General features: G+C 36.9%; 1 protein-coding gene across 2 annotated transcripts in view; it reads left to right on the top strand.

The window, feature by feature from the left end:
- Positions 1–2,709: 2,709 nt before the first annotated feature.
- The window catches only part of LOC140148638 (isocitrate dehydrogenase [NAD] subunit beta, mitochondrial-like), a 32,356-nt gene continuing 12,448 nt past the window's right edge, over positions 2,710–22,617 (top strand). The window contains exons 1-3 of one of the 2 annotated variants that reach the window (XM_072170666.1): positions 2,710–2,848; positions 20,536–20,601; positions 21,899–22,035. In XM_072170666.1, the coding sequence (XP_072026767.1) occupies positions 2,804–2,848; positions 20,536–20,601; positions 21,899–22,035 (248 nt within the window). In that variant the 5' untranslated portion in view covers positions 2,710–2,803. Of the gene's footprint in view, positions 2,849–20,535; positions 20,602–21,895; positions 22,036–22,617 lie in introns of both variants that reach the window. The other variant, XM_072170665.1, reaches the window with a different exon arrangement.

Genomic DNA, 22,617 nt, shown 5'->3' with positions numbered 1-22,617 from the left:
GATATATTCTTAAAGTGTACGTAGCAGGGAGGAAAAGCCGACGGTCAATTGAAAATTTTGACCTTTAATATTGAAGATATGAAAAAAAAAAAAAAAAAGACCTAATTTTTTTTGGTGTTTTGGTGAAAAAATCCATATCTTCAATACGAAAGGTCAAAATTTTCAATTGATCGTCGGCTTTTCATCCCACCTACATACACTTTAAGTATAAATCATCAGATTTATAAAGTTTACTTCAAGTACTGTTAAATATCAATTTTAATGATTTGCCATAAAATGTGTATTAAATTGCGAATTTCAAAAATCAAAATTATTTGATATCAGAATGACATTCTTCATATTCAGAATGCAATTCGATATGTCTGATGTGCTCTAATGTCCCAAAATAAATACTGTCCAAACGTTCATACCCCAGCCCTTAAGCTGCAGCTCCACTATTATACAGTAGTACTGCCTGCATGGTACTCTCTACATTGCTAAGATTTAAAAAAAATATCTTTTCGATTGCGATCATGAGAGACCAATCCTAGCTTAGATTAAAAATAGATTTAATAACAAATGAGCTAATCTGAATTAGATTACAATTTTTATATCTAATAGATGGAAATCCATGAGATTTTAATCAAAAATTTAAAAATTTAAAAATTTAAAAATTAAAACTCAAATAAATTAGATTGAATTTAATCATAATTTGAGTTAGTCTTTTGATCTAAGATTTAAAAAATTTTGCGATGAGATGAGGGACTTATCCAACATTATTAAAAAATTCTTAATCTAATAGACTAAAAATTAGCTAATCCTGAATTACTTTACCATTTTTTTAATATAGATTAAAGGGCATTTCGTGATCCACAGCCTCATCCCCCACTTTTCTCAAAAAAAGTTGAGATTTTTATATCACTGGAAACCTCTGGCTACATAATGTTTATGTACAAAATATTTCTTGCAGATTAATTCGTTTAGCAAAGATACTCGTGAAATTTGAATTACGTTCTGGTGCACCAGAACGAAATTACAACGCATTGTCTATGGAGCAGCGTAATACACATAATCATGCATAACTCGCGAACGGAAAATCGGAATCAACTGAAATTTTGGGAATAGGTTTTTTCGTGGATATCTAATGAAAAATGACATAAATAGAGGATGCTAGGATCACGAAATACTCCTTTAAAACTCAAATAAATTAGATTGAATTTAATCATAATTTGAGTTAGTCTTTTGATCTAAGATTGATCCATGCTAAGATTAAAAAGTCAATCTTATGGTTTGAATTTTATAAGATTAAATAATGGTTATCTAGTTTAGATTAGTTCAATTTTAATCTATTATTAAGAATTTTTAATCTAAGCTTGGATTTGTCTGGCATTGCAATATGAATCGATCGATGGCATATACGCTGTCGCTGAGAGCCACTGGCTAATCAGGTGAACATGTTAGGCTATGTAATTTGCTTCAATCTGTTTCAATTTGCAACTTTTCAAATTGCACCAAACAAGTTTCTCGATCATTCTGATTTTTTTAAATACAAATTTGTTAAAATTCATTTCATGTTCATATCAGTTTTATAAATATTCTATTGCTTATATTAAAGTATGTTTAGAGTTAATATGATCACTTAAGGGAACTGGAATGAGCGTTTTGAGCGTTTCGACAGCATTTTTTGTGGGACATGAGAGCACATCAGACCTATCGAATTGCATTCTGAATACGAAGAATGTCTTTCTGATATCAAATAATAGTCATTTTATGAAATTCACGATATAATACAAATTTTATGACAAATTATTAAAATTTGACATTTTTCACATTTTGGAGATATAACAGTCCTCGAAGTAAATTTTATAAATTTAATGATATAGTCTTAGAGTGTATGTAACTCGGAGGAAAAGCCGACGATCAATTGAAAATTTTGACCTTTCATATTGAAGATATGGATTTTTCCCCAAAAAGACCTAATTTTTTTTGTGTTTTGGAAAAAAAATCCATATCTTCAATACGAAAGGTCAACATTTTCAATTGATCGTCGGCTTTTCATCCCACCTACATACACTTTAGGTAGAAATCATCAGATTTGTAAAGTTTACTTCGAGTACTGTTAAATATCAAAATATCAATTTTAATGATTTGCCATAAAATGTGTATTACATTGCGAATTTCAAAAATCAAAATTATTTGATATCAGAAGGCCATTCTTCGTATTCAGAATGCAATTCGATATGTCTGATGTGCTCTAATGTCCCACAATAAATACTGTCCAAACGTTCATACCCCTTCCCTTAATCAAGTAAGAAGTATTGTTTTTGGACATGTTTATGGTAAGAGGAACATTCACTTTAAGCAGTGGTTTGGCGTCATAGGGGCACGGGGGTGGGGCACGTGCCCGTATGATCTGAAATTTTTAAAAATCCCATAGGAAAATTGCCGAAAAACGGCTTGTGCCCCCCAATCAGACCCAGATCATGGTCAGTGTGATGACCCACGCTATGCCACTGCTTCAACTTCAAAGATTGTTTCTCAGCACCATGCTAATTTTTAAGATTTTAGCTAAATATGCACCATTCTGATAAAATGTTACCATTTCCTGCTCTACTATAACAGTGTTTTTAGCTGAAGTAATTATAAATGTGGCCAAACGTGTTTTTTTCCTTCACAAAGTTAATCAAAGTACATGTAATAGAGACAAATTGCGAAAACTGATGTGTTTTTACAAAAGATTCTATATGATAAATATACATTTATAGGAAGATAATTAAAGATCTGAGTTTAAGAATAGGAACTATTTTCTGGAAACGTTTTTAAAATGGCGACCTCCATAGTGGGAAGAATTTGTCGTTTGGCGTCAAAGGTAATGTTAAAACTCCGGATAAAACAGTGAAAAGAACGTGATATTGACATATTTTGTTCATGAAGTGATTTACTGTTTACTGAGTTTTAAAATTAAGTTGGTCATTAAGATTACATTGGGTTAAATAATGGTCGTTGATAGCCAATAAAAACTAAAAAAAGGTACAGTGCCGCCAGTGCCGTACTATTAGTATTACGCTGACTTTCGTATTCGGCGAAAGAGGACGATTTCGACCTCCTGGTTTGTTTACAAACAGAGAGGTAAACAAAAAACCGTTCCGCTTGTCCAAACACTCAAGTATCAGAAGGATGGTCCACAATAGCGTGATTCACGTAACCTGAATAGGGATTAAAAAGCTGTCACGTAGAACCATGCATGCATGTGCTTCTATTGTCCAATTTGCCGTCAAGATTTCATATGGAAACAGTTCAGACCCAGTACACGATCATGTCAGAAATTAATATTTTGTTCTGGGTCTGATTATTCGGACTACAGTGCCGCTAGCCCGAAACATCCATGCATCATGGCCCTGTTCCTTCAGGACAGTGGAAATTAGCCCTAGAACTCTGGCCATAGTTAGGTATGTTCATAAAATTTTGAAGTTCAATATTTTTAGCTGAAAGTTCTTTCATTTGAAAGAGAATCAAATTACCTAAACAATAAGGGGTCAATCATGTTTCTAGTGCATATACTTTTGAAGTTACAGAGAAAAATAGTGTCACCAAATTGTCCAAAATTTTGTGTGTGAAATTGTGACAGCAGGCACATGTACAATGTACACTACTGTATGTGACCCCAGATGACCTCCTATTCTTTACTGTAAGAAAGCTGTTTTGGATGGTCTTGATTTGCACACAAATTGCTTTTGCGCTTTAACGAGCGTCCACTTGGTGGAACATAGATTGCACTATGTGATAGCTTATGAATCCATTATTATGCCAGTACCAACATAAGTCAACATCACTTAGGTTTTGGTTTTCAAAATTAATTTTAGTAATTTTTTCCATTGAGCACCACAGTAAAGCCATTTTTGGACCGTACAGGCACATTCCACTTCCCTATGGACGAATAGCGCCACCTATAGTGTTTGATGTGAGCCTGGCTACCATAGTATCCGTTTTTACTTCTACTAGGGCCAGAGGCACTTACATTGAAAAATTTGTTGGAGATGCTTGAACGATCCAGTACAAAAAATGACAGCATTTCAATGCTTGATCAAGGTCACTAATTAACATGATAAAACCCACTTGAGAACACACAATCGCCGGTCATTTCTAAAGATGCATTTATACTCAATCGCCATGTATGTACGTCATCCACCAGTGGAGCTCCTGCGCCCCTCCGCAGAACTTCCGGTAGTGGATGTTCTGCGCTCGGGGGCGCAGAGAATCCACTGTCGGAGTTGCTGCGCTTCGAAGCAAAATAATAGATTTTCGTATTATAATAACGGTGGATCATTGCTGCGCTCGGCGCAGAACATCCACTGTCGGAGTTACTGCGCTCGGAAGTAAAATAATATATTTTCGTATTATAATAACGGTGGATCATCAGTCTGCGCTCGGGCGCAGAACATCCACTGTCGGAGTTCATGCGCCCGGGCGCAGTCCCTTATATGTAACGGTGGATCATTGTTGCGCTCGAGGCGCAGAACATCCACTGTCGGAGTTACTGCGCTTTCGGAAGTAAAATAATATATTTTCAGTATTATAATAACATGAATAACGGTGGATCATTGCTGCGCTCGGGCGCAGAACATCCACTGTCGGAGTTGATGCCCTCGGAAGCAAAATAATACATTTTCTTATTAGGCCTATACAATATGCATGCGTATAATAACTAATATTTTCTTTTTATATTAATAAAAAATAATATGCATGCGTATAATAACTAAACTCCGAGAAGTTTATTGCTATTAGTATAACCGAATTGACAGCAAATAATATATTTTCTTATTATAATAATGGTGGATCATTTCTGCGCTCGGCGCAGACGATCCACTATCGGGGTTGGTGCGCCCGGGCGCAGTCCCTTATATGTAACGGTGGATCATTTCTGCGCTCGGGGGGGCGCAGAACATCCACTGTCGGAGTAACTGCGCTCGGAAGTAAAATAATAGATTTTCTTATTAGGCCTATCTTACTATAAATAGGGGAATGTTGTGGGTTTGTGAACGGAAAAGCTCCGTCAGTTTGGATCCAAATGTCGCCAAATTCATACGGGAGATCAAGGTATATACGGGGACGTGTTTAGAATTTATTTGGTTGAAAACGGCCAAGAATTGGCCTCAAAATCAGTAAAAAAGTGAGTTTTTCGGGCAAATATATAGCAGTTTTTTACAGCCTATGCTATCCAACGCGTCCACATGTCTAGCATAAACCGCGCCGTCGAAGCGAGTCGGCGACACGCCACTTGACGCCAAGCACGCACGGTTTCGCATAATACGGGTTTATGGTTTATGGTACGGGATTAGGCATACGAAGACTATAAATATCGTAAGGGTACGGAGGAAGGAAGGAAGCAAAATAATGAAGGAAGAAAGAACAAAATAATGGGAATGGGGTTAAATAAATAATAACATGCATGAACATGATGAAAACGGAAAATCACAAGCTAAGCAGCAAATTAAAAAAATCTAATATAAGGGAAATGTAAGAAAGGGCAGATTAAAAAAAAAAATAGTGGGAACGGGGTTGAATAAATAAATAAATAAGATGGAAACGGAAAATTACAAGCTAAGCAGCAAATCTTTTTTTTTTTTAAAGTGAGTGGTGGACAAAATAGGCCCGTTTAGAAGAAACTGAAAAGAAAGAAAGAAGCTAAAAAGCAAATACAAGAAGGGACAGGTCTAGAAAAATAAAATTTACCTTTTCAATGAGTCAACCTGTTCAGTAATTCCTCCTGTTTGAGTGAACGCTCATATTTACTCATCTAGCGGGGACCCGCGCAAAGCGCGGGTGTCCCGCTAGTATTAATAAATATCCATGCGTATAATAACTAGTATTACCGGCCTATTATAATAACTATAACTCCAAATTGACAGCAAAATAATGCATTTTCTTATTGAAATTAAGGCGGATCATTGCTGCGCTCGGGCGCAGAAAATCCACTGTCGGAGCTTCTGCTGTCGGAAGTCAAATAAATTGTTTTCTTATTTTATTAATAAAATACAATATGCATGCGTATAATAACTAATATTTTCTTATTATATTAATAAAAAATAATCAAAATAATAGATTTTCTTATTATAATAACGGTGGATCATTGCTGCGCTCGGGCGCAGAACATCCACTGTCGGAGTTGATGCGCCCGGGCGCAGTCCCTTATATGTAACGGTGGATCATTGCTGCGCTCGAGGCGCAGAACATCCACTGTCGGAGTAATTGCGCTCGGAAGTAAAATAATAGATTTTCTTATTAGGCCTATATATTAATAAATATCCATGCGTATAATAACTAGTATTAGGCCTATTATAATAACTATAACTCCAAATTGACAGCAAAATAATGCATTTTCTTATTGAAATTACGGCGGAACATTGCTGCGCTCGGGCGCAGAAAATCCACTGTCGGAGCTTCTGCGCTCGGAAGTCAAATAAATTGTTTTCTTATTTTATTAATAAAATACAATATGCATGCGTATAATAACTAATATTTTCTTATTATATTAATCAAAAATAATCAAAATAATAGATTTTCTTATTATAATAACGGTGGATCATTGCTGCGCTCGGGCGCAGAACATCCACTGTCGGAGTTGATCGCCCGGGCGCAGTCCCTTATATGTAACGGTGGATCATTGCTGCGCTCGGGCGCAGAACATCCACTGTTGGAGTAACTGCTTTCGGAAGTAAAAAAAAAAAGAGTCTAGAGTCTAATATAATATAATATGTTTTTTAGTTTTGCTTTGGTTTTTTTTTTTCTCATTTTACATTTATTTTCTGTTTTCTTTCATCTATATACATTCTTTTCTTCTTTTGTCTTTTTTTTTTCTTTCCTTTTTTTGCCGTTCACGTTTCCTTGTCGGTACTTTTCATGTAACCGCAAATGCTATTTCAGATAATTCCTATTCAAATATAATTCTGATTGACACATGACCATTTGCAATTCGGCCTTTGTTAGTCAACAGATAAGTAGGTGTAATTAGCATAAGCGAAGATCAATGTCAATTTTAAATCCACGGCAGAGGATAATTATGCGCCGTCATTTTGTGGTTAGATATTAAAGGAACCGATAAGCGTGGTTTCATGTCGCCGCATCTAGGCTACACCAAGGCCTTATATATAGACGAATCAAGGAAATCACAAGCGCTATTTTCTTATTATGTTAATAAAATATAATATGCATGCGTATAATAACTTAACTCCGAGAAGTTTATTGCTATTAGTATATTTATTTTATTTATTCATTGGAACATACACTTTTGTACAGTGGCGTAACTTTGGGCCAGGGTGCCCGGGGCGAAAGTAGATTGGGTGCCCATGACCAAGGGTGTGCATAATCGTGTATATAGGACAGTGGCGTAGCTAGGGGTTGTGCCGCCCGTCCAGGGCTAAGGATACATAATGGCACCCTCCCAATCCTTGAAACAAGTCTTGGCTGGAGTGAAAATTTGCACAAATATGGCCAATCAAGCATTAATTTTGGTCATAATGAAGTTGAATATCGGTCTTAAATTGATCTTTCAAATGATTTTGTGCTGAAATGCTCGCAAGCGCTTTTAAAAATTTGACTTTCATCGCTGGAGGGGGCAGAATCGACACTGAATTGGTTATTTGGCGCCCCTAAAGGTGGCGCCCAGGCACGTTCCCCCTTCTGCCCCCTCCGGTCGCTACGCCACTGGTGTAGGACCTATTTTCTAATAGTTAATAATCTTTCTTGAGCTATCAGAGTCTTGAGTATATAGTTGCCAACTAAGAAAAAAACAGGTCGGGCCCTACTCGTTGGACTATGTGTGCATGATACAGAGCAGAGCTAATCAATTTTGGTATTGAAAGCCATTATAGACCTACTGTATAACTTACAAATAGTCTCTCAGATCAAATTTATTTCATGTTTCAATGAACTTCATGTTAATAAAAAAAAGTTTTCATCTTCTCCAATGTCTTTACTTTTGAGGATTCGTCACTAGCTGTAGTGACGTAGCTATGGGTTGTGGCGCCCAGAGGAAAGAATACACAATACCAAATGCATGGTGTGGGCGCGCAAAAATGTGCATACAAACTTGGTATAATCAAGTTGAGTTTTGGTCTTTCAAATCTGAATTTATATGCAATGCGCGCGAAGCGCGCGAAAATTTTGTGTTGAAGGGGGCACCCAAATAAAAAGTATAGGCCTAATTCTATGCATGGTGGGTTAAGGTTTCCAACAAAGTATTATCGTGTCGAAAGGGTATCCAGGTCTGATGGGTGCCCCCTTAGCCCGGGTGCCCGGGGGCGCGGCCCCCAGAGCCCATAGGAGTTACGCCACTGCTTTTGTATCAGTGGCACACGCCTAACCAGCGGTGCGTTCAAAAACAACAAATATACATTATATATAAACAAAATTATAACACAATTGAATATAGTCCTACATACAAAATTATGGCCTTAGTACAAAAATTAAGGGGTACTACACCCTCGATAAATTTGTGTCTATTTTTGCATTTTTTTTTAAAACTAATAACACACTGGTAACAAATTTAATGTATATTACAGGGGCAAGGAATCCAATTACTACACCCCTTGTCTTGAGTCATTGAAATTTCAGTGTAATAATTGGATTCCTTGCCCCAATAATATACATAACTTTTTTTTACCAGTGTGTTATTATTTTTTGAGAAAAATGCAAAAATAGTCAAAATTTACCACAGGGTGTAGTACCCCTTAAAGGAAAAAGAAATTGCCTGTCTGAACCCAAGTTGACTTGAAATGGGTCCTTAGCAGGAAGAAACTGGTGGATCATTTCATGTATGTAACATACCGTATTTCATGAGTTTACGCAGAAAAATGCGCATGCGGGAAATGGTGATATCATGAGTTTGCGCATCCCAAAGCTGCTCAAACCCAGCAATTCCTTGATATGCGCAGCTCTTAAAAGCTGCGTCCTTTTGGGATTTCCTGAGTTTGCCCATCATGCTCAAACTCGGGAAATCTATGTCTATGTTTTTATGCATCATGCTCAAACTCGGGAAATCTATGTTTTGAGCATCTGCGCATTCATGGAATTTCCTACTTTGCATCGACCTAGTCTCTTTTTGCAGTCGTTTTTATAAATAAATAAATTAGTATATTTTAATCATGTTGAAAGCTCTGATGACGTTCAAAGACTATACTGAATGGCAAATTGTTAAGAACAAATTTTTTAAAAAACAAAACAAGAAACAGTACCGTTTGCGTGCATCGATTCATTTTGATATATCATATAGGCCCTATCCCGGGACCAGTATATTGGGCCTACACACAAATATTCCCACTCCCTATATGCCTACATCTATAATGCATGCCGAGGTTTACAGGTTGATGGTGGAGTCTTTTGATGAAATAGCCGGTAGGCTTAAAATGTTGGATAGTGAAATATAGAGATAATGTCATATTCAGACTAAAATAGCCAGAAGGGTTATTTCACTTTAATACCTTGTCATGTAGGCTTTTAAGTTATTATCGATATCTGTATTACTAATATTATTTGAGCATTTCATTTCAAAATACTTAGTGGATTATCCGATTTGTGTATAGGCTAGTGTGATAGGATGCATCATTATAACCATATAATTTGGATCGTGCTTGTGTGAAAACGCACGTAGGGCCTACATGAAAGTCAAGTTTGCTTAGCTGAGTGTCATGTCATGATCACGAGTCTTATATACCGGTATATATATAGGGCCTACTTTTAGGCCCGATGCTACTTTGCCTTTTGAAAGATCAAGCACAATTATCAATAATATTATCATCATATCCTTTGTTTTCAAAAATGCTGATAATTTTTCATCTGATCTTTTTAATCTTTTGAGGAGTGTAGTATAGTATAGGGTCATTTGGTGAAAAGCTCAAATCCTCTGACTCTTTCATCAGCATGTTCAGAGGATTTGAGTCCTTCTTTTAAAGTTTTGAAATGCTAAAAGTCTATATTGTATATCCTTTCCTGTGAGTCCTTTCTTAAAGGAGCATACATATTGGAACAAAGTTGTGCATATTTAGACCATGGTCTAAAACATACTATTTTGGGGTTTTTCAGGACCATGACATAATTAAGATTGACAAGGTTACATCGGCGTTCTGGACCATCTCCTCATACTGTGATGAGTTCCCCGGTCATTGGTTACAGCTAGATATATTATTAGGCCTATATAGCCTAGTACATTACATGCAGGGTCATTTGGTGAAAAGCTCAAATTCTCCAATTCTTTCCTCGAGTGTCCTTCTTTCTTAAGTTTCTTTCCATATTAAGGTCTTCATTTCTTTCTTTTCTTTAATTTCTGTCTTTGATTATTTTTTAAATTTCTTTTCTTTCTTTCTTAAATTTCTGTTTTTCTTTCTTAAATTTCTTTTTCTTTTCTCTTTCTCTTTCTTTCAATCTTTCTTTTTCTCCTTAAATGTGATAATGGTGTGCAACTGTCATTAGCCCGGGGTCAAGAGATGAAGTCATATATAGGCCTACGATCGTTTTTCAACACTGCCTCATGCGGATTTTTGACATTATTTAATATCTAAACAATGTCAAAGCTTCAATTGGAATCGGCCAACTTAATGTTTGAAATCACCGGAATAGACAAGGAAATCTTTCTTGTTTAGCATTTAATTATGTTTACGAATTGATCGACAATAACGTGTTTAGTGATATAGGGCCGGTTTTGATTTTATTTTAAACTCCAAAATTCGTTATTTTTCCTGTTCACGCGCGCACATAATAGGTCTTCCCTATCTAGGTATATCAAACACTCAAGATTTGGAAGCCAGTGGTCCAGTTCATCGTTTGCACGATCAGGCTGGCATGATAGGGTCATTTGGTGAGAAGCTAAAAGCCTCTGATTCTTTCACCAAGTGAAGACCTGAGCGCAAGAAGACCGTAAGTCCACTTGGCCCCTCAACATGTATACAAAAAAGTTACGTATAGTTTCTTAGGGTTTTATCATGTTTAATACATGTTACAGGGTGAAAACATCATGAAAGGTTGTGAAAGATTTGTTTTGCACCCTGAACATGTATAAAACATTACCAAATCGAAACTATCTGAAACTTATAACTTACGTGATATAGGTGCTTTGATTTCTATTTCTGTATTTCAATCTTTTTCGTGCACATCATTTCCCTTTTAAACTATATCAGAAAAGGGTATTACAGCACAGCTAAAAGAGAATAGTGTGTGTTTTATGAGAAATTGCAAGAACCCCAAAATGGTTCTTTGGCCTTTGCAAAATCTTTTTCATGTCTATAAATGGTTCTTTCTAGCATTACATATATCCTACCACCAAATTCCAAGGCTTATCATATCAAAACTACAATACAAAATACACACCCATCCGCCTTACACAACCCCCACACACCCACCCAATCCTACAAACATACACGCGGTATTATAGATGTTGAGCGCAGAATGCGGAAAAATGCATTTTGAGCTCACCATATAAAGCATCACAAAAGCGTCTCATCACATAAACTAACCAGCACGCCCCTGTTGTACACTCACCCCACACCCGCCAAACAAATACTAAACACGCACATACATAATCTAGGCCACATCATTAATGGACTTTTAAGTATTTTTAAGCGCAGAATGTCGAAAATAAATTTGAGACTTTATAATAATGCTATATGATAACTACCGGTATTTAGAGCTCACTGTAAATGTCATATCACAAAACATGAACGTCTCACCAAAACAACTTATATACAACCCTTTTCTTCTTTCTTTTTCTTTCTGCGTTTCTATCGTCTTTGGTGCACTCTGTTTTTCCCTTTATCCCCAATATAATTATACTTGAAGTATTTCACACACCCAGATTTGGAAAATTTGTTTTCTTTTCTTTTTAAAATGCACATAATTATCATGATCATTTAGGCCTATATGGTCAAATCACAATTTTTAAAAGATTGTCAAGTTCAAAATAACATTTATAAATAATGTTCTTTCTTTATTTCTTTCATGAGGCCTATAAAAAAAAGTAAAACCCAAATCACGATAGGCCTATGCAAATGATTGACACATACGATTTATAATTATGCTGTATAATTAATATGTATCTCGTCTGTCAATCATTGTCAAATCAATGGCGATGTTGATTAAAGGGCCTATTAACATATTTCGTAAGTCATACAATTGTATAATACGCCGTGATTAGCCGCAAGTAAAAGCAGGAAGGTCAACTTGGCCATTAATGGTAAATTTTGCATAAATTAAAGGTCGCTAACCCCTGATTGTCGCTTTTTCTTTGCAAATTTTTAGCAAACACCACACCTATATTTATTATAATATTAATCACGTACTTATTTATGAAAAAGGGTACAATCTAACTATTCTGACAGTTATTTTGAATATATACCAATGGATAGGCCTATTCTACATACGGCATTGCGCGGTGCTCCATTATTAAAAGGGAAATCCCTGTTTGGACACGGTCAACATGGTAGAAGCGCTTATAAATCAGGCCTAATTCTTTGTTGAATAATAGTATTTTCACGTCACGAATGCAACATGGCATTCGCCTGTAGGCCTACATAATAACTTTAGAATGTAAATTTGATAATAACTAAATTGTCAGTTTCACCCGTATAGGCAGGGACAGATTTAGCGGCGGTCCGGTGGCCCTGCGCCAGTGGATTTTGCATGCGCGTATTTTGTGTGTGTGTGTGTGGGGGGGGGGGGCTTTTGGAGGTTATGAGTTATTGTATAATATTAAACAGTTTTGAACTGATTTTCTTTCTTTCATTTGTTTTTCTTCCTTTCTTTTCATCTAAAATCGGGATATCGGAAAGACTGAATGGACAGGAAACCCATCTTTTTTTTTTTTATTCCGCAAGTTTCTTTCTTCCTTCCTTCCTTTTTTTTCTTCTTAGTACTATAAGAACTATCCCTCAATATACTCAAACATGTTAAACATTCAAGTTTAGTGATATAGGGGCTTAGAAATGTGATTTCATTTTAAACTTTTTAAAAATCTTTCGACAGCCATGGTGTTACCGTGTTACTGTCTATGATTTATTAAACATTTTCATACAAAAGAAAGGTGGCTGATTTTAATTTTTTTTATCAATGATAAGAATCTGGTTAAATTATAGAATCCATTGATTTTATATATATTATACAGATTCCATTGATTAATAATAACACCCAGTCAATGATTAATACCAAAGAATTCAATATCCTAGCCATTCAGCTATTGTTCCTATTATATAACGTGACATTGCGCTAATCACCTTGTCAAGTGGACAATTGTTATGATATCCTTTCCTGTATTGTTTATCATTATTTTATTATTATAACCAATATAGTTCCCCAAAAAGGTACTTATTTTGTTAGATGAACAACTAAGTAAATAATAATAAATCAATAAATGATCAAATATGTTATGATAATAAATAAATAAACAGCCTATAAATAGATAAAAGATACATTATAAATACATAAGTAACAGAAGAAAGAGAATAATAATATAAACAAATTAAATTCTCCAATGTGACTTTTATTATAATACAAATAGTCCGGCTTATATCAATAATAAAACCACAGTATATTTATAATAATATTAATAACACTAATAATAATAATAATAATAATAATAATAATAATATAATAATAATAATAATAATAAGAAGAAGAAGAATAAAAATAATAACAACAACAATAATAATAATAATAATAATAATAATAACACTAATAATAATAATAATAATAATAATAATAATAATAATAATAAATAATAATAACACTAATAATAATAATAATAATAATAATAATATACAATTCTGATGATAGAAAGCAAAATTAAATCTTCAGAGCAATAATTTCCTCCGTTTTGACAGTTGTACCGTCCGTGATCATGATGCAAGTTAGCTTTACGTGTTGACTTCGTTCCACGGTTCCATACGTTCATGCTCATTTCAAGGAAATTCCTAGTTTGCGCAGGCTGCTCAAACTCGGAAATTGGCTGTTTGAGCATCGCGATATCAAAGAAATTCCCAGTTTGCGACGCTGCTCAAAATCGGAAATTCGGCTGCGCAAACTAGGGAATTCGTTCAAATTCGCATACACGCGCAAAGTCGAGATATCACTGAAATGAGCATGCTCAAAGGCGGAAATCACTACTATGCATGCGCAAAACAAAAGGCGTCCTTTCTTGATATCCGGGGTCTCACATAGCTCATCATTTCTGCGCTCGGGCGCAGAACATCCACTGTCGGAGTTGATGCGCCCGGGCGCAGTCCCTTATATGTAACGGTGGATCATTGCTGCGCTTCGGCGCAGAAAATCCACTGTCGGAGCTTCTGCGCCGGAAGTCAAATAAATTATTTTCTTATTTTATTAATAAAATATAATTATGCATGCGTATAATAACTGACAGCAAAATAATAGATTTTCTTATTATAATAACGGTGGATCATTGCTGCGCTCGGGCGCAGAACATCCACTGTTTTTTTTTGGAGTAACTGCGCTCAGAAAAAAAAAAAAAAAAGTCTAGAGTCTAATATAATATAATTAACCAAATAATTTGGTTGCCAGCTTTTACGTGAACTTGCCACTATATGCTTAAACAAGCACATAATATTTCCAAAATAGAATAAATGTATAGGCTAATATAGATACCGGCGACATGAAACCACGTTTAGGCTGACGAAAAAAGAAAACCCTGTTCTACGGGCCCGACCGACCCAGATTTTGAACAAATTGGGAAAAAATCTTTTTTTTTTTTGTATTTTCTCAAATTGCAAATTATTTACAGATTTTGTTGATATTTTTGGGTTATTTCCAAAAAAAAAAAAAATGGCCGACCGACCCTACTTGAAAGGTCCGTCCGCCCGTAGAACAGGGTTTCTTTTTTTCGTCGCGACCTTATCGGTTCCTTTTATCTATTAACCACAAAATAACGCCGCATAATTATCCCCATTGACATTGTTCTGAATGTTTTGTTTGCCGTGGATTAAAATTGACATTGATCTTCGGTTATGCTAATTTTTGGACCCCCTCCGCTTGTTTGGGAATCCGATGGATTTAATACACCTACTTAAAAAAGGCCGAATAGCAAGTGGTCATGTGTCAATCAGAATTATATTTGAATAGGAATTATCTGAGATAGCAATTGCGGTTACATGAAAAGTACCGACAAGGAAACGTGAACGGGAAAAAAAGATGAAGAAAAAGAATGAAGAAGAAAGAAAACAGTAAAGAAATTAAACTTGTAAAAAATTGCTTATATTCTTTGTAATTAATAATAAAATAAATTAATAAATAAATAGGAATTATCGGAGGCATTTGCGGTTACATGAAAAGTACCGACAAGGAAACGTGAACGGAAAAAAAGATGAAGAAAAAGAATGAAGAAGAAAGAAAACAGGAAAGAAATGAAACTTGTAAAAAATTGCTTATATTCTTTGTAATTATTATTATACTAATTATTATTTTGTGTCCGGGGCAGCTTGCACCCTGGCCCCCACTGGTTACGCCACTGCTCCTATTTAGACCCATTTATACAGACATTAAATCATGACAATAGTTAAATGGAGTTTACCTATTATGATTTTATTAACCGTTAAAGAAATTCTCTAAATTTTGCTTACCTTGGTCAACGGGCAATACTTGTTAACAGTCGGGCAACGCTGTGAATTGTAGAAATATATCTTTCTCCGGTTCATAGTTTTATATTGAAGCCGATATAGCCTATTTTGCGCTTAAAACGTATTCAAGCTTCCGGCGCAGTTACTCCAACAGTGGATGTTCTGCGCCTTGAAAGCGCAGCAATGATCCACCGTTATTATAATAAGAAAATCTATTATTTTGATTATTTTTATTAATATAATAAGAAAATATTAGTTATTGTACGCATGCATATTGTATTTTATTAATAAAATAAGAAAATAATTTATTTGACTTCGGCGCAGAAGCTCCGACAGTGGATTTTCATGCCAGCGCAGCAATGATCCGCCGTAATTTCAATAAGAAAATGCATTATTTTGCTGTCAATTTGAAGTTATAGTTATTATACACATGCCTATTATAAAAGGCCTAATACTAGTTATTATACGCATGCATATTTATTAATATAGGCCTGATAAGAAAATGTATTATTTTGCTTCCGAGCGCATCAACTCCGACAGTGGATTCTCTGCGCCCCGGGCGCAGCAATGATCCACCGTTATTATAATAAGAAAATCTATTATTTTGCTGTCAATTCGGTTATACTAATAGCAATAAACTTCTCGGAGTTTAGTTATTATACGCATGCATAATTATATTTTATTAATAAAATAAGAAAATAATTTATTTGACTTCCGAGCGCAGAAGCTCCGACAGTGGATTTTCTGCGCCCGAGCGCAGCAATGATCTGCCGTAATTTCAATAAGAAAATGTATTATTTTGCTTTCAATTTGGAGTTATAATAGGCCTAATACTAGTTATTATACGCATGTATATTTATTAATATAGGCCTAATAAGAAAATGTATTATTTTGCTTCCGAGCGCATCAACTCCGACATTGGATGTTCTGCGCCCCGAGCGCAGAAATGATCCACCGTTATCCCTAATACGAAAACGCTATGATATTCTCCACCCGGCGCAGTTACTCCAACAGTGGATGTTCTGCGCCCGAGCGCAGCAATGATCCACCGTTACATATAAGGGACTGCGCCCGGGCGCATGAACTCCGACAGTGGATGTTCTGCGCCCGAGCGCAGAAAATGATCCACCGTTACATATAGGGGACTGCGTCCGGGCGCAGCAACTCCGACAGTGGATGTTCTGGGCCCGAGCGCAGCAATGATCCACCGTTACATATAAGGGACTGCGCCCGGGCGCATGAACTCCGACAGTGGATGTTCTGCGCCCGAGCGCAGAAATGATCCACCGTTATTATAATACGAAAATCTATTATTTTACTTCCGAGCGCAGCAACTCCGACAGTGGATGTTCTGCGCCCGAGCGCAGCAACGATCCACCGTTACATATAAGGGACTGCGCCCGGGCGCATCAACTCCGATAGTGGATGTTCTGCGCCCCCGAGCGCAGAACACCCACTACCGGAAGTTCTGCGGAGGGGCGCAGGAGCTCCACTGGTGGATGACGTACATAACTCCAATCGCTTTTGGAGAAACCTGAATCGCACGCATGGTCAGTGTACTAAATCGCCGTCGTATTTGCCTGCTGAGCATGCGCATGATTCGCTGTTTTTCAAAAGCGACACGTAGGCCTATATTGACACCCTCTGTCGGTCAACGTTCTCTAAAATTGCACACATAACTTGTGTAGTTAGCGACAATGATTCAGTCTGGGTATAAACACAGCTTTACACAATGACTAATTTACATAGGCACAAAAGACCGTGTTCATGTACCGTTACTCAGCCAAACATGGCAGAGTAGGTCCCGGATCTTCTGTACATGTTCCTATCTCCTCAACGTTATACCTTTCCAACAAGGAAAGAGATACGAAAGGCGAACGTCTAGTGGAAATCGTAGTGACGGAGGTGTGAGTACCTCGGGCTACAGTGCCGCTAGTCCAATGAGTCCGAATAATCAGACCCAGAATAAAATATTAATTTCTGACATGATCGTGTCCCGGGATCGTGTTTTGGGTCTGAACTGTTTCCATTCGAAATGTTGATGCCAAAATTGGACCAAAAGTCAAAGACATGAAAGAAGCACATGGTCCTACTTCACAGTTTTTTATGTTGCGTGAATCACTCTATTGTGGACCTAGACCGAATAATCAGTCCCAGAACAAAATATTAATTTCTGACATGATCGTGTTCTGGGTCTGAACTGTTTCCATATGAAATCTTGATGGCAAATTGGACAAAAGAAGCACATGGTTCTACTTGACAGCTTTTTAATCCCTATTCATGTTACATGAATCATGCTATTGTGGACCATCCTTCTGATACTTGAGTGTTTGGTCAAGCAGAACGGTCTTTTGTCTACCTCTCTGTTTGTAAACAGATGAGGAGGTAAAAATTGTCATCCTCGCCGAATAGGAAAGACAGCGTAATAGTACGGCACTATTGTGGACCATCCTTTTGATACTTAACATGCTTAAGTAATTTGGACAAGCGGAACAGTTTTGACAGGCCCTTTGTCTACCTCTCTGTTTGTAAACAAACGAGGAGGTCGAAATTGTCCTCCATCCTTCCTTCCATATACGTGCTTACCTCAAATGGTTGAGTATCAACGCACAGGCTTTACGTGCACAGTTTATATGCACGATCCTGGAAGTTGGAACCTAGGATTGATTGCAGATATCAGAACCGGGGCATAGTACGGCACTATACAGTGCCCGACACTAGCTAAAATGATAGTTTCTCGATCATGAGAGTATGAATGTTATGCGTGGACTGCGTAATGTCGCAAGTTTAGTGGAATGACACGATAGCATGATCGATTGTACACGCACAGGAAATGCAGCGGTACCCAAAGCGTGTGTGATTGTCATTGCGTGCCAATTGAGCTCTCATGATTGAGATACTATTATTTTAGCTATACATAAAAGTACTCACATGCAGGGACCGTCTTTTGGAATTTGCAGGGAGCATTAAATAGCTCTTCTGGAGCCTTCAATACAGGCCTTCAAGGAGAGCTGTTTAGAGTATTTACAATAGAATGTAAAAGGAGAGCTAAAAATCACTCTCTTATATCAGATTCAAGGAGAGCAGTAAAAAGTGATTGCTCTGGCTCTCTTCAAAAGGCAGTCCCTGCACAATGTGCAGTGCACATGTTCAGTTTTGTGATATAATCCTTAAAAATAACACTATGAAGACTTCCTGCATCTCTTTTCTTCATTAAGTTAAGAACCAGAATCTGGTTGCAAAAGTCCACCACCTTTTTTGCACATAGTTTTCTCAGCAGTGGCGTAGCTGGGATTTTTTTTCCAGGGGGGCAAGCCTGTATGGGGCGGGGGCCCTGAAATCCACCAAACAAAAATGTTGCCGCCCCTTCCTCAACAGCCCGAAAAGGTTGACCCATTTTTTTCACGGTGGTTTGAAAAAGTGAAGAGCAAAAAAAAAAAAAAGGGATTATAGGCGCTAGCGCCCTAAAAGCAACACATTTTGATTTATATAGTACCATTTTTTCCCCTCCTCTCCCTTTTTCCTCTCTCTCTCCTTTTTCCTCTTGTTTCCTTGCACTAGGGGGAGGGGGCCCAAATAGCGCTAGGGGGCGGGGGCCCAAACAGGCAATTTTTGCTAGGGGCAATTGCCCCCCCCCCGCCCCGGCAGCTACGCCACTGTTTCTCAGTCGTCAATCCAGAAGGTTGGTGAATGAGGGCAGCAGTCTAAGTGCTTAACGATAGTTGTGCATTGCGTAATGTGTGACTGGCGCACGCGTATGTGAATTGACGTGAGCGTGAGTTGGGATTTTATTGACGCACATAGTAACAAAAGCCGAATAATTTTTGCCTTATAAGCCGAACAAACTTTAGGACATGTCTAAACCGTAGCAGTTCTAATAAATTGAAACTCCCGGCTGCGATCGGGAGTTCCAAGGAATGCTGTGTACATGTATGTGTCGCTGTGGTTTAGTGTGCATTCACATCTGTACTTAGCTGTTGGATTGAAGACATTTTTGCTCTTCAAATGATTACAAGTTACACATTTGTAATCATTTTCACCACATGATATGATATGAAAACAGGTTTAAGCAATGTAAGAATAATGGATAGGTCAAACAGGTTGTAAATTGTTATTATGTTGTTCCTTGATTGTACCCTCATGAACAATTTGACGGTAAATGACCCACCCATGATACACCTTTCGTGTGGGTCATATGGTGCATCATACAAGTGACAGGGGCATTATACAACCAAATTAAAATACCAATCAAAGATTTTCTGTATTACACACAAATAGCACAAGCCCATCTTGATCAGTTATTTTCATAATTACATGAGTGTGATATATGACCTATTCAGAAGATCTTTGACTGTCCATTTAGAGGGTCAGAATTTCGGCGAGAATCCGAGAATCGATTCTTGCAAAGATTCTCGTAAATAGATTTGCGTGAATCAAAGTTGATTCTCGCAAATTTATTCTGCAAGAATCAAGATTGATTCTCGTACTGTGAAACAAAATTCTGACCCTGAATTATTTTATTTTAAATCTAGCTTTTAATCAAGCTCAGTTAGAGAAAAAAAGATACGATTTTGTCTTTTGCCTAATATCGTGTCATAATGGCCAATATTTTGAGTAGTGAATACCGACGAAGTGTATTTTTTTAAGTAAAACTGGTTTTTTTCCCACAAAAATTGTTTTAAATGAACAAAACCGTCACAAACATCTAAGCCGCTGAACCGCATTATCGCACGATCATTGAGGATCAACAATCGTACCGCCATTGCGTTGTGGCACATGCATCTTATATCACCATCCACTATTGTGTGATATTATACGTACACCAAAAAACCATTCAAATTATGTGAATTCTTTACAAGACACACCCACTGAATAAGAATGTATTTTGCATTGATGAAGAAGTAACTTCAAGTAAGTCTTTGTTCTTTCTTGTTAAATCCAGGTACCAGTGAGACATCAGTATGTTAGGCATTTCTCAGCAACTACAGCTGCTGCACAGGCAATCATGGTGAGATTTTCTAGCAGACACTTTACATGTATAAAGATGAGCATGTCAAACCCTACCACAGTCAGACCATCCCAGTCAGCTATATAATATTCACTGAGATTACAAAGGAGTCAAGGACTTGAATAAAATATCTGACCCAAACCAACCATGTATAGTTTCCATTTTCACTCTAATTCCCAAATATTTCCAAGGTTGGATAAACAGTAAGATCAAAACATTCATTGATTCTGAGTAGGATCAAGATGTGATGTTATTTCATTTTCTATTTGACTCACAAATGCAGTCATTGCAGAGTGTAGAAGAGTTGCAGTGGAAGCATTGCTTTTAGACTACAAAAGTTTCTCTGGTTTAACCATTTTTATTGGTTGGTTTTGTTATAACCGAGCACTGAAAGGTATGCTCTGGACCTGGTCTGATTTTATTGAACAGGACTGCAAAATTAGTGTCCCTGACTGGAGCCTGTGGCTATGGGTTAGATAATCCAGTTCAGTCAGGTTCAGGGGAAAAGGTCCGGTCAGTGTGGGATGGTCACCCAATCCTAACCTAATACTAAATTTTTTGTGACAACAAAGAAAAATTTGTTTGGAAATGGCGTAGAATTTTTTTCAGTTAAAGGGGCATTTCGTGATCCACAGCCTCATCCCCCCACTTTTCTCAAAAAAAGTTGAGATTTTTACATCACTGGAAACCTCTGGCTACATAATGTTTATGTACAAAATATTTCTTGCAGATTAATTCGTTCAGCAAAGATATCGTGAAATTTGAATTTCGTTCTGGTGCATCAGAACGAAATTACAACGCATTGTCTATGGAGCAGTGTGATACACATAATCATGCATAACTCATGAACGCAAAATCGGAATCAACTGAAATTTTGGGAATAGGTTTTTTTAGTGGATATCTAATGAAAAATGACATAAATAGAGGATGCTAGGATCACGAAATACTCCTTTAAGAGACATAGAGTGAGGGAAATATCAAGACATTTTATTTTATCAATTTCAAGTGAAAGAATACATCTTAGTGTTTAAATACTGTTTATAAATATCAAAAATCTCATTGGGCTTAGGTGGAAATGTCTCCCCTAACTCCGCCCTTAAGTAAGAACTTGATCCAGAACTATTGGGGTTGCATCCCATATTCTATCAAAATTCTTCCCTGAATTGAAATATTCAAATTAGGGGCTTAGCAAATATGTGACTTTAGCCTTGCACATTAAATGTATACACATGTAGGAGAATTTTTCTTGTTTTCTTTTCTTAACCATGAGCTTTTTTTTGTATCTTTCTACCAGCAGCCATCTCCCAAAGCCGATGCTGTGAAGACAGTGACACTGATACCGGGTGATGGTGTAGGGCCAGAGCTGATGAATTCAGTTAAGGAAGTGTTCCGTAGTGCTGGAGTACCAGTTGAATTTGAAGAAATCTTCCTAAGGTAAGATTGCGGATCTATTATTGTATACTAGAGTAAGCGATCAATCACCAATTGTCAAATGTTTTAAAGATACTTACGAAGCTCTTTCTGGGTACATTCTTGTGGGATAATTTTTTTGTCACACAATTGGCAATGATGCAAATAATATGTTACAAAGAAAGGTACCTAACATCACAGAATTAGAAAAGGAGAACTGTGACTCCCTATAACGCCACATACAATCGCACCATCAGCTATGGGGAGAAACTGGGGGTATTCGGGTCCTTGCTGATGGTGCGCGGAGACGAACAAAAACAATTCTGCGTCTCATCATTATTGTCTTGGTATTGCGCGCAAGTCGCATATGTGCGTCTCTCAAATGCGCCCATCATCAATCTGAGGGAAACCGAATATCCCCAATTTTTTGCTCCATGCCTGTATATCTCTAATTCTGTGGTTAACATAAATTATTTTGTTATGATCATCATTCCATCACCTGCAACATAAAAAGGATAATTATCTTGGGCTTTATTCTTCAGAAATGTTGCCCATTCTTGATATACATCTGTTGGGAGGGGATTTGAAAAACATGTGTAGCAGGCT

Source organism: Amphiura filiformis, chromosome 3 (genome assembly GCF_039555335.1).
Source record: "Amphiura filiformis chromosome 3, Afil_fr2py, whole genome shotgun sequence".
Lineage (NCBI taxonomy): Eukaryota > Metazoa > Echinodermata > Ophiuroidea > Amphilepidida > Amphiuridae > Amphiura > Amphiura filiformis.
Note: the sequence above shows the minus strand (reverse complement) of the source record. Positions and strands in the feature narration are given on the sequence as shown.